General features: G+C 43.9%; 1 protein-coding gene across 1 annotated transcript in view; it reads left to right on the top strand.

Annotated features, from left to right (window-relative positions):
• The first annotated feature begins 683 nt into the window (after nt 1–683).
• Nucleotides 684–15,859, top strand: part of neu1 (neuraminidase 1) — a 39,403-nt gene continuing 24,227 nt past the window's right edge. The window contains exon 1 of the mRNA XM_048520041.2: nt 684–963. Within this exon, the coding sequence (XP_048375998.1) occupies nt 817–963 (147 nt within the window). The 5' untranslated portion in view covers nt 684–816. The remainder of the gene's footprint in view (nt 964–15,859) is intronic.

Genomic DNA, 15,859 nt, shown 5'->3' with positions numbered 1-15,859 from the left:
GCCAGACAGAAAATGGTGATTGTCGTCCATCCTATTAGAGTATCCCAACCAGCGAATTTGCCTCTGCTTGGTAAGTGCCCATACACTGGCCAATACATATTTTCTGAAGAAGGGTCCAGACCTGAAAGGTCAGCTTTCCTGCTCCATTGACATAGCCTGGCTTGCTGTCTTCATCCAGCTCGACACCTTATTATCTAATACACTTGGAAGTCTGTATTTGAGAGGTCAGCCACATTATCAATTTGGCCTTCCCTGAGATACCCAGAATGTGATACAAACATCAAAGTAGATATATTCCAATGACTTAAAAAACAGAAATCTAGAGAAACTCGGAAACTGTGGCAGTGTTTCGAGTCCAGTGGTCTTTCTTCATTTCAGTTCAGATGATTGGAAACGTTAATTCTGTGTTTCTGTGACTGGGTTTCTGTATTAGTTAGGTCTGTTTAAAATAGGAAACCCGCTCTCTGATGAAGGATCTAGGCCCGAAACGTCAGCTTTTGCGCTCCTGAGATGCTGCTTGACCTGCTGTGTTCATCCAGCTTCACACTTTATTAACCCCTACTCAGTTGATGAGTTTGTTCTCGGCTTGGCTGCGAAGGTCAGTGGAGGCTTTCTTTCTTTGAAAAGCTGAACGTGGAAATGAACCATTCTCCGCCCCTCGATGGGCGGTCATACAACGTAATAATCCGGCCTGAGCACCAGTGTGGGGGCGGAGTGAGTGACGGGAGAGCTGTAGTTCGGTGGCCATCGCCTTGGAGTATTCTGTGATCAGCTCATGGATCTAGGGGAGTTGTGACAAAGTAGCTGCGGAGGAGGATGGTCCCATCGCAGCCTCCTCTGTGCTTCTCCAGGGACGGCTTAACGTGGAAAGTGGCTGGCGCTCTGCAGTATCTGCTGCTGCTGCCGCCCGGCCTCTTCCTGTTTCCCTTGTTCCTGCTGAATGGGACCGCACTCCCGGTTGAGGTAAACTGTCATTCTCTCCGACCATGAGAAACTGAGGGAGAGGGGTGAGGCGGGCTTAGATTGAGAGTAACTGGCGGGGGTGGGGCTACGTGTCCTAAGGCTTTGGGAAGAGGAGGGGTTCTCGGTGAACGCAAAGGTCTAGGACGGAAGAGCCTGGGAGAGACGAGAGCTGCTTGATCAGGGATTGAAGGGTCGAGTGAATCAGGAACTGGAACAGAGACAGAGTGGGGAGGTTGTTCAGGAGACAAGACCCGGAGGGGCTGAGGTGCCAGGGACAGGAATTTGGAGCATTCATTGAGAAAACGAGGGAGAGGAAAATGGAGGAAAGATAGGATCTGTTTGGTGTCTCTCTATTCGTTCATGCGATGTGGGTGTCCCTGGTTGCGCGAACAATATTGCCCACTTTGAATTGTACTGGGGTTTACATTTGTGCTCTGACCCAGAATTTGCTGAGAAAATTTTGGTGTTTTTTTTAACTGTTGTGGTCTATTTGGTGCAAGTACATCCACAGTACTGTTAAGGAGGGAGTTCCCTGGAATTGACCCAGTGATCATGAAGAAATGGCAATATGCTTCCAGTTCAGGATGGTGAATGAGCCTGGGTTCTGGGACTGGGTTTGGGAAAGACCGAGTGATTGATTTGCCTGTGAAGGTTTCCTTGTTTGAATTGGTTTAAATACTTTAGCTATGTTGGGGATGTAAACTGGGTTGGGGGTAGTAGGAATTGTGTAAGAGTGGGGCTGGTGTGAATGCTTTATGCCTTTGTGAACATGCACATCATAATTATATTGGACTTGTTGCAATACTGTAGACCTACAAGGCAAATCCAAGTGTCTCAAGAGCATTCAGCTGACTCAGTGTTGAGTTTGGTTTTGATCAACTGGTACGTTTGTGTCGGTCTCAACAACATAGTGCTAAATTAGAATTTAATTGGAGAACTTTTGAATCAGTTCATTTGCCAGTAGGATATTTTCTGTAATTACAGTTCTGTTGCTTCTCATTTGAACTAAAGCTTATGGCTTTTAAGTTTTCAGTTAAAGCTTTTAACTGAAATAGATCAGTTGGGAGAGCATTAGATTGGTCCACGGTTCAATGTGAGGTTTCAGTAAAATAAGGATTTACCTTTCAGTTTCATTTGCCAAAACACAATTGTGTGGGGGTTGGGCTTGTTATTGATTGAATCCTTAAACTTTGTTTATACAGAGTTTGACCACACGCAGCAGGTGTGTTTGTGCTGCAACCCAGAATTTCCTGGGAAAATAATGACACAAGATGCTTTCAGTGTGTTAGTAAAAGCAGCAATTGTGGACGAAACTTGTTCTGAGTTACAAATTGACAAAAGTTCCTTGATAGTTTGCACTATTTCACATGAGAACTTATTGTCGATTCTCCTGTAAGTTTCAGGATATTGTTGCCCTTGCTCTGTAAATATGATTTAAATTTACTGAAGAAAAATGTTTATTATAGCTCCCCTTTAATAAATTTATGTATTGGTGTGCAAAAAGTTGGACTCTGGGAAAAGGAAACAATTTCATTTGTAGTCTCATATCTCTGAGGGTACTAAACCACTCCATGTTACTGTCAAATATAAAATATTTCAACATCTTTTCTTTCTTTCCCTCTTTTTAATTTCTCTGTAAGCATTGACTCTAAGCTGACAATTTTCTCTGATATTTATAAAAACTAAGAACATAGGAGTGGGCCTCTCAACCCGTCAAGTCCAAGTGCCATTGAACCTGATCGCAGCTGAGCCTTCAATTCAATGACAAACACGCACTCTCTCTTCATACGCCTCGACAGCTTTGACCTCCCAGAAGTTTGTCTTTCTTTTGTAAACCTATTCAGTGCCTTGATCTCTGCAGCCCGCTATAATACAGCACTTCAGAAGTTCATTGAGTGAAGAAATTATTACTCATCTCAATTGAAAATGGCCTACACTGTATTGTGAGTCTGAGAGTCCTTGCTGTGGACCCCAGGTTATGTGAAACATCATCCCTGAATCTAGCCTGCCCAGCCCTGTTTAATGTTTTATGTTTTAATGACTTTCCCCTCGAAATTCTTCTAAAATATTCCAGGTCCCAGTGATCAAAGTCAATACAGTCTCTCCTCCTGTGTCAAACCTGCTCAGTCAGCAATCAGTTTGATAAACTTTCACTTCACTTCCTCTCTGACAAGTATACTTTGGATAAGAAGACAAAACTGTACACTATTCTTGGTGTAGCTTCCCCAAGGCGTTGTACAGCTGTAGCCTCAGTTATCCTTAATTATGACAAAGATGCACTTTTCTTGAAGTTTCCAGCACTAATGAGAGTAGCGGGGGATGAGTTTATCCAGTTCTGTTGTGCACTGTGAAAATGATCACTGATAAAACTTGTCCATGCTGAAAAGCAGACCAGTTGATTGCAATGAGTATAATGAGAGGAGTGGTGGGGAAGGAAGCCTGGATAAAAGCCCACAGTGGAGCCTGTGACATAGTGGTGAATACCAGGCTACAGCCTGAGGTCTTTGATTTTTAACCTGTGTTTGTGCTAAATTTTGAAGCTGCTGGTAACATTCTGCAGGATTAATCGTGCTGATCACTGACAGTTCACCTTGAAAACCTTGCAAATTTCTGGCAATTGTGTTCAGAGAGCATGCCGTTAATGTGGATTGCAACTATTAAACATGTCTGAAATCTGGCTGGTTATTGCACATGGCTTTCGTGGCCCATTGTTAATTGTTGATTTCTGCATTTATATTAATGGATGATCTTGGAAATTTTAAAATATTGAGCATGAGAGACATCCAGGAAGTACGACAGTTTGAGTGCAAGAGCAAATGATCTATTGTATATGAAGTTATCTGGCCATAAGTTATCAGATCACTCCCATTGCTTCTCACCATTCAACTGTTGAGCAATGTGCTGCTTCATAACAGACATCTCATGACATTAGATTTTATGATCAATAGTACTGAATAAAATTCCTGTAGAAGTAAGTGGTGAATTGGACCTGTACGTTCAGAGCGAAGCTAGACTTTTTTGATCTCAGGATTTCTCAAAGGAATTTGTAGCCAACTGAGTGCTTTGGAAGTTCAGTAAAAGTCATCATATAGTTTCACAAGGAACCATTAGGTAGATATTCATAAAGAGCTGTAATGACCAGATCATTTTTTTTATTTAAAGCCATGTTGGTGCAACAATCTTTTAGTTCAGTAGCAAGTGTGTGCCATCTACAAGATACATTGTAGAAATCTACCATGGCTCTTTTAACAGCACCTTCCAAATCCATGACCCCTATTTAGAAGTCATGGGCAGCACATTCTGCCCCACCAGCATAGAAATTCCCCTCTAAGCCACTTGCCATCATAACTTGAAAACATGTTGCCATTCCGACTGTGTCACTGACTTAAATTCTGGGAACACATTCACTAACAGAATCATAAACACCAAATGCACTACAGCAGATCAAGAAGGCAATTCCCTACCACCTTCTCAAAGGTAGCTAGAGATGGGCAACAAACACTGACCCAGCCGGCGAAGCTCTCAATGATTGAAGTTACACGAGCAGAGTATTTTGCAAAAGGCACGGTACTTTTAAAATGTTCCTATTCAAAGGGAATGTTACTGCAAGGAATGTAAAGTCAGCATGCAGGTAGATCATGACATTAGAAAGGCAAGTGGCAAGTGAGTTTAGGAGCAATGGGTAAAAGCAATGCACAATAGTAAATGAGATAGACTGCAGAAATTTGGATGAGTTTGTGCTTTGAGGGTAGAACATGTGAGGCTAGCTAGGAAAGCATTTCAAAACAAGATAACAAAGGGAGGAAAAATGTGCTCAATGCACTTCACCAACTGAACATCACAAAGCTATTTTAAAAAGCACAGAGTCTGAAGTATTCTAAGAAGGTCTGTTACAGTTGTGTTGGGTTTTGCTGAGACTAAGCCTGGAATATCTTGTGCAGTCAACATGTCCATATCTGAAGTATGATGTGAGACCATAAGACATAGGAGTGGAAGTAAGGCCATTCGGCCCATCAAGTCCACTCTGCCATTTAAATCATGGCTGATGGGCATTTCAACACCACTTCCCTGCACTCTCCCTGTAGCCCTTAATTCCTTGTGAGATCAAGAATTTGTCGATATCTGCCTTGAAGGCATGCAACGTCCCAGCCTCCACTGCACTCTGCGGCAATGAATTCCACAAGCCCACCACTCTCTGGCAGAAGAAATGTCATCTCATTTCAGTTTTAAATTTACTCCCTCTAATTTTAAAGCTGTGCCCACAGGTCCTAGTCTCCCCGCCTAACAGAAACAACTTCCTAGTGTCCACCCCTTCTAAACCACACATTATCTTGTAAGTTTCTATTAGACCTCCCCTCAACCTTCTGAACTCTAATGAGTACAATCCCAGGATCCTTAGCCGTTCCTCATACGTTAAACCTACCATTCCAGGGATCATCCATGTGAATCTCCGCTGGACACGCTCCAGGGCTAGTATGTCATTCCTCAGGTGTGGGGCCCAAAATTGGACACAGTATTCTAAATGGGGTCTAACAAGAGCCTTATGAAGCCTCAGAAGCACATTGCTGCTTTTATATTCCAACCCTCTTGAGATAAATGACAACATTACATTCACTTTCTTAATTACTGACTCTACCTGCAAGTTAACCTTTAGAGAATCCTGGACCAACACTCCCAGACCCCTTTGCACTTCTGATTTGCGAATTTTCTCACCGTTTAGAAAATAGTCCATGCCTGTATTCTTTTTTCCCCAAAGTGCAAAACCTCACATTTATTCATATTGAATTTCATCAGCCATTTCCTGGACCACTCTCCTGAACTGTCAATCTTTCTGCAGCCTCCCCACCTCCTCAGTACTACCTGCCTGTCCACCTATCTTCGTGTCATCGGAAAACTTCGCCAGAATGCCCCCAGTCCCTTCATCCAGATCATTAATATATCAGGTGAACAGCTGTGGCCCCAACACTGAACCCTGTGGGACACCACTCGTCACCGGTTGCCATTCTGAGAAAGAGCCTTTTATTCCAACTCTCTGCCTTCTGTCAGACAGCCAATCCTCAATCCAAGCCAGTAGCTCACCTCGAACACCATGGGCCCTCACCTTGCTCAGCAGCCTCCCGTGAGGCATTGTATCAAAGGCCTTTTGGAAGTCTAGATAGATAACACCTACTGGGTTTCCCTGGTCTAACATACTTGTTACCTCTTCAAAGAATTCTAACAGGTTTGTCAGGCACGACCTCCCCTTAATGAAACCATGCTGACTTGTTTTAATCTGACCCTGCACTTCCAGGAATTTAGAAATCTCATCCTTGACAATGGATTCTAGAATTTTACCAACTACCAAGGTTAGGCTAATCGGCCTATAATTTTCCATCTTTTGCCTTGATCCTTTCTTAAACAAGGGAGTTACAACAGCAATTTTCCAATCATCTGGGACTTTACCTGACTCCAGTGACGTTTGAAAGATCACGACTAAAGCCTCCGCTATTTCCTCAGCCACCCCCTTCAGAACTCTAGGATGTAGCCCATCGGGGCCAGGAGATTTAGCAATTTTTAGACCCTTTAGCTTTTCTAGCACTTTCTCTTTTGTAATGCCTACCGTACTCAACTCTGTCCCCTGGCTCCCCCTAATTGTTGGCATACTACTCATATCTTCCACTGTGAAGACTGACGCAAAGTACTTATTAAATTCTTCAGCTATTTCCTTATCTCCCATCACAAGCCTTCCAGCATCAATTTGGAGTGGCCCAATATCTATTTTTACCTCTCATTTGTTTCCTTATGTATTGAAAGAAGCTTTTACTATCATTTCTAATATTACTAGCTAGCCTACCTTTATATTTGATCTTCTCCTTCCTTATTGCTGTCTTTGTTATCCTCTGTCTGTTATTGTAGCCTTCCCAATCTTCTGATTTCCCAGTGCTCTTGGCCACTTTCTGGGCTGTCTCTTTTTCTTTGATACATTTCCTGACTTCCTTTGTCAGCCATGGCTGTCTAATCCCACCCTGGAAAATCTTTCTTTTCTTTGGGATGAACCTCTGTACTGTGTCCTCAATTACACCCAGAAACTCCTGCCATTGTTGCTCTACTGTCTTCCCCGCTAGGCTCTGCTTCCAGTCGATTTTCATCAATTCCTCTCTCATGCCCCTGTAGTTACCTTTATTTAACTGTAACACCATTACATCCGATTTTGCCTTCTCTCTTTCAAACTGCAGACTGAACTCTACCATATTATGATCGCTGCCTCCTAAGTGTTCCCTTACTTTAAGGTCTTTTATAAAGTCTGGCTCATTACATAGCACTAAGTCCAGAATAGCCTGCTCCCTTGTGGGCTCCATCACAAGTTGTTCCAAAAAGCCATCCTGCAAACATTCCATGAATTCCCTTTCTTTGGATCCACCAGCAACATTATTCACCCAGCCCACCTGCATACTGAAGTTCCCGATGATCACCGTGACCTTGCCTTTCTGACCAGCCCTATTTATTTCTTGGTGCATCTTGCGCCCCTCGTCCTGATCACTGTTAGGTGGTCTGTATGTAACTCCCATTATAGTTTTTTTTGCCTTTGTGGTTCCTCAATTCCACCCACACAGACTCCACATCTTCTGACCCTATGTCATTTAATGCTGTAGATTTAATTCCATTCTTAACTAACAGGGCAACCCCACCCACTCTGCCCACCTCCCTCTCTTTTCGATATGTTGTAAATCCTTGGATGTTTAATTGTCAGTCCTGAGCTCCCTGAAACCATGTCTCTGTGATGCCTACCACATCATAATCATTCAAGAGGATTTGTGCTGTTAATTCATCTACTTTGTTGTGAATACTACGAGCATTTAGATAAAGTGTCTTAATGCTAGCTTTCTTATCATTATTCGAGAGGTTGGAAATCCCAAGATGTCTTAATCTATCCTTCCGTTTTGCTGTTTTCCTGGTCTGCCTCGAGCTTAAATCCACCTGTACACATGCTATCCTGTTGCTTGTCTTTCCATTTAACTCCATACTCCCTGTCTCTTTCACTTTCCCTTCCCCCTGACTCAGAAGTTTAAAGTCCTACTGACCACCCTATTTATCCTTTTCGCTAGAACACTGGTTCCAGATCGGTTCAGGTGGAGACCGTCCCAACAGTACGGATCCTCCCGGTTCCAAAACTGATGCCAATGCCCCATGAAATGGAATCCCTCTTTCCCACACCAATCCCCTAGCCACGTGTTTACTTCCCTAACTTTGTTTTCCCTATGCCAATTGGCACGTGGCTTGGGCAGTAATCCGGAGATTATGACCCTTGAGGACCTGCACTTCAATTTCTTTCCCAGTGCTTGATAATCCCTGAACAGGTCCTCTCCCCTAGCCTTGCCGATGTTGTTAGTCCCAACGTGGAACACAACAACTGGATCCTCCCCCTCCCACTCCAATATCCTTTCAACCCCCTCGGAGATGTCCCGCACCCTGGGACCGGGCAGGCAACACACCATGTGGGACTCCCGATCCGGCTTGCATGGGATACTATCTGTCCCTCTAATTATAGAATCCCCTATAACAACTACCTGTCTTTTTACTCCCTCCTCTTGAATGGCCTTCTGCGCCATGATGCCGTGGTCAGCTGGCTCATCCTGTCCACGGTCCTTTTCCTCAACCGTACAGGGAGCAAGAATCTCATACCTGTTGCTCAAGGTCAAGGGCTGAGGCTCCTGCACTCCTGAACTCGGAATCCCCCTACCTGCTCACTTACAGTCACACCTTGTCCCTGAACACTTTCTGAATTTGAGTTATTTAATCTATCGGGTGTGATTGCCTCCTGAAACAAAGTGTCCAGGTAACTCTTCCCCCTCCCGGATGTGCCGCAGAGTTTGAAGCTCAGATTCCAGATCATTTACTCTGATCTGGAGTTCTTCCAGCAACCAGCACTTGCTGCAGATGTGGTCGCTGCCGTTCACAATGGGATCAGCCAGCTCCCACATCATACAGCTACAGCACATCACCTGTCCAGCCATTACTACTTATTTAGTTAACTTTTACAACTTGTGTATTAAATGCTTTCTAGTACTTCTCTGCTACACTCTTTTTCAATTAAGCAAGTAAACTTTTAATAAATTACACAATACACAAGGATATAAATTGAAAAGCCTTACCTTAACAACACACAAGAGTCCTTCTCGGTTAGAGCTCCCACTCTTTCTGCTGCTGGTACAGGAATGTACTGGCATTGGAAGCAGTATGGCAAAATTTCACTGCTTGGGATGGTGTGGCTGAGAAAAATGGGCCTACACTGTTTAGAACAATGAAAGCTGACCTTCTTGAAACAGAAAATTCTGAAGGTGTTTGACGGGATAGAAATTGAGAGGATATTCCCCCCTCAAGTGAGCAATCTAGAACACAGCCTCAGAATAAGGGGCTAATCGTTTAGAATGGAAGTGAGGAAATTAATTCATCTTGAGAGTTGTGAATTGTCTATCCCAGAGGGTTGTACTTCATCACTCAAGATTGAAATCAACAAATTGATTTCGCAGGGAATTAATTTGAGACCAATTTCAGTAATAATTTTGCTGTTGAAAAGTCTTTTAAAATAGCTTTGTGATGTTCAGTTGGTGAAGTACATTGTGCACATTTTTGCTCTTTTTGTTATCTTGTTTTAAAATGCTTTCCTAGCTAGTGTGTTGTGTACTACTCATAAAGCATGAACTCATCCAAAATTCTAAGTCTGCCTCATTTACTGTTATTACTGCTGTTCCTCGGCTCACTGACCTACACTGAGGCTTTTTTTGTACTAGGAACTGTTTTTAACATTTTCAACATTGTGTTCAAATCTGTGCTTAGCTTCACCCTTTTCCTGTTTCGGAAACCTTCTCTAGCCCCTCAAACCCTGAGATCTTGCATTACTCCAAGTTTGACATCTTGTGCACCCCCACTATTGATGGCTGTACCTTTTTATCTCAAGAGGGTTGGAATATAAAAACAGCGATGTGCTTCTGAGGCTTTATAAAGCTCTAGTTAGGCCCCATTTAGAATACTGTGTCCAATTTTGAGCCCCACACCTCAGGAACGACATACTAGCCCTGGAGCGTGTCCAGCAGGGATTCACACGGATGATCCCTGGAATGGTAGGTTTAACGTATGAGGAACGGCTAAGGATCCTGGGATTGTACTCATTAGAGTTTAGAAGGTTGAGGGGAGATCTAATAGAAACTTACAAGATAATGTATGGTTTAGAAGGGGTGGACGCTAGGAAGTTGTTTCCGTTAGGCGGGGAGACTAGGACCCGTGGGCACAGCCTTAGAATTAGAGAGAGTAATTTAAAATTGAAATGAGATGACATTTCTTCAGCCAGAGAGTGGTGGGCTTGTGGAATTCATTGCCACGGAGTGCAGTGGAGGCTGGGATGTTGGATGCCTTCAAGGCAGAGATCGACAAATTCTTGATCTCAAAAGGAATCAAGGGCTACAGGGAGAGTGCAGGGAAGTGGAGTTGAAATGCCCATCAGCCATGATTTAAATGGCGGAGTAGACTTGATGGGCCGAATGGCCTTACTTCCACTCCTGTGTCTTATGGCCTTAAGCTGACTGGCTCTTAAACTCTGGAATTGACCACTTTCTGCCTCATTGTTTTATTTAAGTAGCTCTGAGAAACCCAAGTTCTAAATGCCCAAATATCTGCTCTTTGTTTTGTCAGGTATTTTTGACTGTGTTATTTTATACAAAAAGACCATGGAGATACTGTAGATTGCAAGTTATCACATTATCCTGTAATGCATTTTGACACGGGTAAGTTCAGTGACAGAATATTGTGGCAGTAGGAGCTTCTCTTTTGTTCTCCATTTACTTCAACCTAGCAGGAAATTAACTAAGTTCTGATCATTGAAAAATGTTAAGGCAATACCACCTCTCACTTCATCAGCATGACTAGAAAGACACTACAGACAAGCTTTTCCCTGTGTTTCAACATTTTTGCAGATAGAATTGACAATAGTAAACAACTGAGAAAATCTGTAAAACAACAATTTCCTAAGTACCATATATTATTTGAAAATGTACAAATGAATCCGAGCAATTCCCTTCATTTGAATTTAAATATCTTTGCTCAGAAAATCCTCTGATAATTATGATTTTCACAACTGTTATTTCCTTGGTGAAGCAGTGCAATTTGTTTAGATTGACAGAGTTGTGTCTTTCAGCTTATCGATGTGTTAGATAGGAAATAGATTCTTAGATGTTTACAGCACAAAGGTAAGCTATTTAGCCCATCTTATCCATGCCATACAACAAAGATCTGAGCGCACTAATCTCATTTTCCAGCTTTTGACCCATATCCCTGGTAGTTACAGGAATGCGAGTGAATATCTAAATACTGCTTAAATATAACAAGACTTGACCACTCGGTCTGGCAGTGAGTCCCAGACTGCCAGCACTATCTGAGTGAAAATATTTATCCTTGATTTCCTCTTAGATTTAACGTAAGAGATAGAAGGCTATACCCCCTGGTTATCGGACTCTCTACTAATGGAAAAAAGCCTTTCCACTCCATCCTAATCTATACCCGACATAATCTTACACACCTGTATCATATCCCTACTCAACCCTCACTGTTCTGAGGAAAACAATCTCAGCCAAAGTAAATCTTTTTGCATAGTTGATATCTTTCAGCCCAGGCATCATCTTGGTAAATCTCCTTTGCATCTTCTCTAATGCAATCATGTCCTTCCCATAATGTGATCATAACTGCACACAGTACTCCAATTGTGGCCTAACCAGCATTTTATATTGTTTCACCATTATCTCCTTCCCTATTCTATGCCTTGATTAATAAAGACTGTATCCCATTGACCCTCTTAACCACCATCTACTGCCCTGCTACCTTCCGGAAGCTGTAGCTATGCACACCAAGGTCCCTTTGATCTTCAGTACTATCCAGGGCATCCTGCCATTCAGAGTAATCCTTCTGAGCACTCCCCAAGCACATAATCTCTCTCCTTTTGAGGTTGAATTTCATTTACTGCTGTTTTGTCCAAGTATCCAGTCCTTTGACAACAAGAACAACTGTTCTGAGGAACGGTCACTGGACCTGAAAGGTTAACTGTTTTTTCCTTCACAGATGCTGCCAGACCTGCTGAGCTTTTCCAGCATCTTGGTTTTTGTTCCAATCCATTGATATGCTCCTGCAGATTACTGCTATTCTTTTCACCTTTTTACCACGCTACCAATTGTTGTGGTACTGCAGGAGGCTCCTGCAGTGCCACAATGATGCCACCCGAAGGTTGCAGGAACAGCAACTCGTATTCAGCCTGGGAACCCTGCAGCCTAATGGTATCAATGTGGACTTCACCAGCTTCAAAATCTCCCCTCCCCTTACCGCATCCCTAAACCAGCCCAGTTCGTCCCCTCCCCACACTGCACCACACAACCAGCCCAGCTCTTCCCCTCCACCCACTGCATCCCAAAACCAGTCCAACCTGTCTCTGCCTCCCTAACCTGTTCTTCCTCTCACCCATCCCTTCCTCCCACCCCAAGCCACACCCCCATCTACCTACTAACCTCATCCCACCTCCTTGACCTGTCCGTCTTCCCTGGACTGACCTATCCCCTCCCTACCTCCCCACCTATACTCTCTCCACCTATCTTCTTTTCTCTCCATCTTTGGTCCGCCTCCCCCTCTCTCCCTATTTATTCCAGAACCCTCACCCCATCCCCCTCTCTGATGAAGGGTCTAGGCCCAAAACGTCAGCTTTTGTGCCCCTGAGATGCTGCTTGGCCTGCTGCGTTCATCCAGCCTCACATTTTATTATCACCTTCTATTTCCTACCTCTCAGCTGATTTTGGATCCTTGTACCACTTTGCAACCAACTTCCACATTCCCCGGGCCCCAACACCTCATTTTTACCATGGACGTCCAGTCCTTGTACACCTCATCTGCTTAGCCAAAGTCATCCTCACCCTCAACTTCTCTTTCAATACCTCCTACTTCCTACAGACAAAGCGGGTGTCCATGGGCACCTGCATGGGCCCAAGCTATGCCTGCCTCTTTGTAGGTTACTTGGAACAGTCCCTCTTTCGCACCTACACTGGCCCTAAACCCTACATCTTCCTCCGTTACAGCGATGACTGTAACGGCACTGCCTCGTGCTCCCATGAGGAACTGGAACAGTTCATCCACTTCACTTACACCTTCCACCCCAACCTTAAGTTCACCTGGACTATCTCGAACACCTCCCTCACCTGCCTGGATCTCTCTGTCTCCATCTCGGGCAACCACCCAGAAACCGATATCCATTTCAAGCCCACTGACTCCCACAGCTACCTAGAATACACCTCCCCCCAGCCACCTTCCCGCAAAAATGCCATCCCCTACTCCCAATTCCTTCGCCGCTGCCACATCTCCTCCCAGGATGAAGCATTCCACTCCCATACATCTCAGATGTCCTCGTTTTTCAAGGACCACAACTTCCCCCTGCAGTGGTCAAGAACGCCCTCAACTGTGGCTCCCGCATTTCGCGCAACTCATCCCTCTCACCCTGTCCCCGCAATAACCGCCAAAAGAGAATCCCCCTCATCCTCACATACCACCCCACCAACCTCTGGATACAACACATCATCCTCCGACACTTCCGCCATCTACAATCCGACCCCAACACCAAAGACATTTTTCCATCCCCACCCTTGTCTGCTTTCCGGAGGGACCACTTTCTCCCTGATTCCCTTGTCTGTTCCACGCTCCCCTCCAGCCCCACCACACTCGGCACTTTTCCCTGCAACTGCAGCAAGTGCTACACTTGCCCCCACACCACCTCCCTCACCGCCATTCCAGGCCCCAAGAAGACTTTCCACATCAAGCAGAGGTTCATCTGCACATCTGCCAATGTGGTATACTGTATCCGCTGTACTCGTTGTGGGCTCCTCTACAACGGGGAAACCAAGCGGAGGCTTGGGGACCACTTTGCAGAACACCTACGCTTGGTTCGCAATAAACAGCTGCACCTCCCAGTTGCAAACCATTTCAACTTACCCTCCCATTCCTCAGACGACATGTCCATCCTGGGCCTCCTGCAGTGCCACAATGATGCCACCCGAAGGTTGCAGGAACAGCAACTCATATTCCACTTGGGAATCCTACAGTCCAATGGTATCAATGTGGCTTTCACAAGCTTCAAAATCTCCCCTCGCCCTACCGCATCCCAAAACCAGCCCAACTCCTCCCCGCCTCCCTAACCTGTTCTTCCTCTCACGTATCCCCTCCTCCCACCTCAAGCCGTACCCCCACTTCCTAGCTACTAACATCATCCTGCCCCCTTGACCTGTCTATCCTCCCCGGACTGACCTATCTCCTCCCTACCTCCCCACCTACACTCACCTTTACTGGCTCCATCCCTGCCTCTCTGACTTGTCTGTCTCCTTTCCACCTATCTAGTCCTCCATCCATCTTCAATCTGCTTCCCCCTCTTTCCCTGTTTATTTCAGAACCCTCTTCCCCTCCCCCATTTCTGATGAAGGGTCTAGGCCCGATACGTCAGCTTTCCTGCTCCTGAGATGCTGCTTTGCCTGCTGTGTTCATCCAGCTCCACACCTTGTTATCTCTATTCCACATGCCTGACTCCTGTTTAAATTAGCACTTGTTTGTTGTTTGTTATTAATTGTATCCCTTTTTCTTGCGGCTCCCTGGAATGGGATGCAGCATGTATATTTCACCAACTTGTACTTGGGCCTATGAATGTCCCTTTTTATGCATGGATAAAGATAGCTTGTATTTAGATGAGGCATTTAATCATTACATCAGCCTCCACCAATTTTCAGTAAAGATCGTGTGTTATGATTTGGAAAAAGTTTTGCTAGTGTTCTGGACAACGTTACTCGTATCCTTCAAGCTAGGATTTTGATGTGCAAAATGGTTTCTCTATTTGGTAGTAAGACACCACTAAATTTTAAAATAATGGTTTATTAAAATGATTTGAGAGATGTGACAAGACACAACAGTAAATCTTATTTTTGTGAACATTGTTGTTTTCCTGAGTATTAATCACTTCTGTTGCTGAGGAAGAGATACCTTTCTTTAAAACAAGGCAGTGATTTAGGAAATTCTTGTATGTCTCTAATTTTGTTGCTTATGGCCACAAAAGTAGTTTCATTGCAACTAATAAGAATTCGATTAAAATGGGAACTGAACTGTGTACATACCTCTTCCATAATTCAATAAGATCATGCTTGATATTTCATCTCCACTTCACAATCATCATGTCTTTAAACACCCAATGTGCTTAATGACTGAGCCCCCTGGGATAGAGTATTCTGAAGATTTAAACCATTTAAGCAAAAATATTCTCATCATCTTTGTTCCAATTGGGTGTTCCTTTATTTTGAGACTGTAACCCTCTTTTTTTAGGTTTGCCAGCTATGGAGACATAATCAGCCAAAGAGTGGCTGAAAAACATGATAAACTGGGGATGATTACGTTGAGGAATAACAGCGGATTAGCAATGGCAAGCGGTTAAAAATACACATGGAGGAACTGAAATAATTGTTCAGTCCTGGATCAGAAATGAAAATAACACTCAAAATGCGGTCCAACTGTGGCTAACGAAAGAAATCAGAAATAATATTAGATCCAAGGAAGGGGCATATAAATTGACCAAAAATAAGCTTCAGACCTGAGGATGTGAGCAGTTCAGATATCAGCAAAGGAATTGATTAAGAGAGGGAAGATAAGGTAAGTTTGTAAGGAGCACATAACCTGATCTCAAAGGCTTCTGTAGTTATGTGAATTGTAGAAGATTAATGAAGATAAATGTGCATCCCTTACAGTCAGAAGTGGGAAGTTGTAATTGGGGACAATAAGATGGAAGGCCATTTAAATACATACTTTGATTCTGCCTTAATGAAAGAGGCGACACATGACACCCCAAAAATATTGG

The sequence above is a fragment of the Stegostoma tigrinum genome, chromosome 34 (assembly GCF_030684315.1).
Source record: "Stegostoma tigrinum isolate sSteTig4 chromosome 34, sSteTig4.hap1, whole genome shotgun sequence".
Classification (NCBI taxonomy): Eukaryota; Metazoa; Chordata; class Chondrichthyes; order Orectolobiformes; family Stegostomatidae; genus Stegostoma; species Stegostoma tigrinum.
Note: the sequence above shows the minus strand (reverse complement) of the source record. Positions and strands in the feature narration are given on the sequence as shown.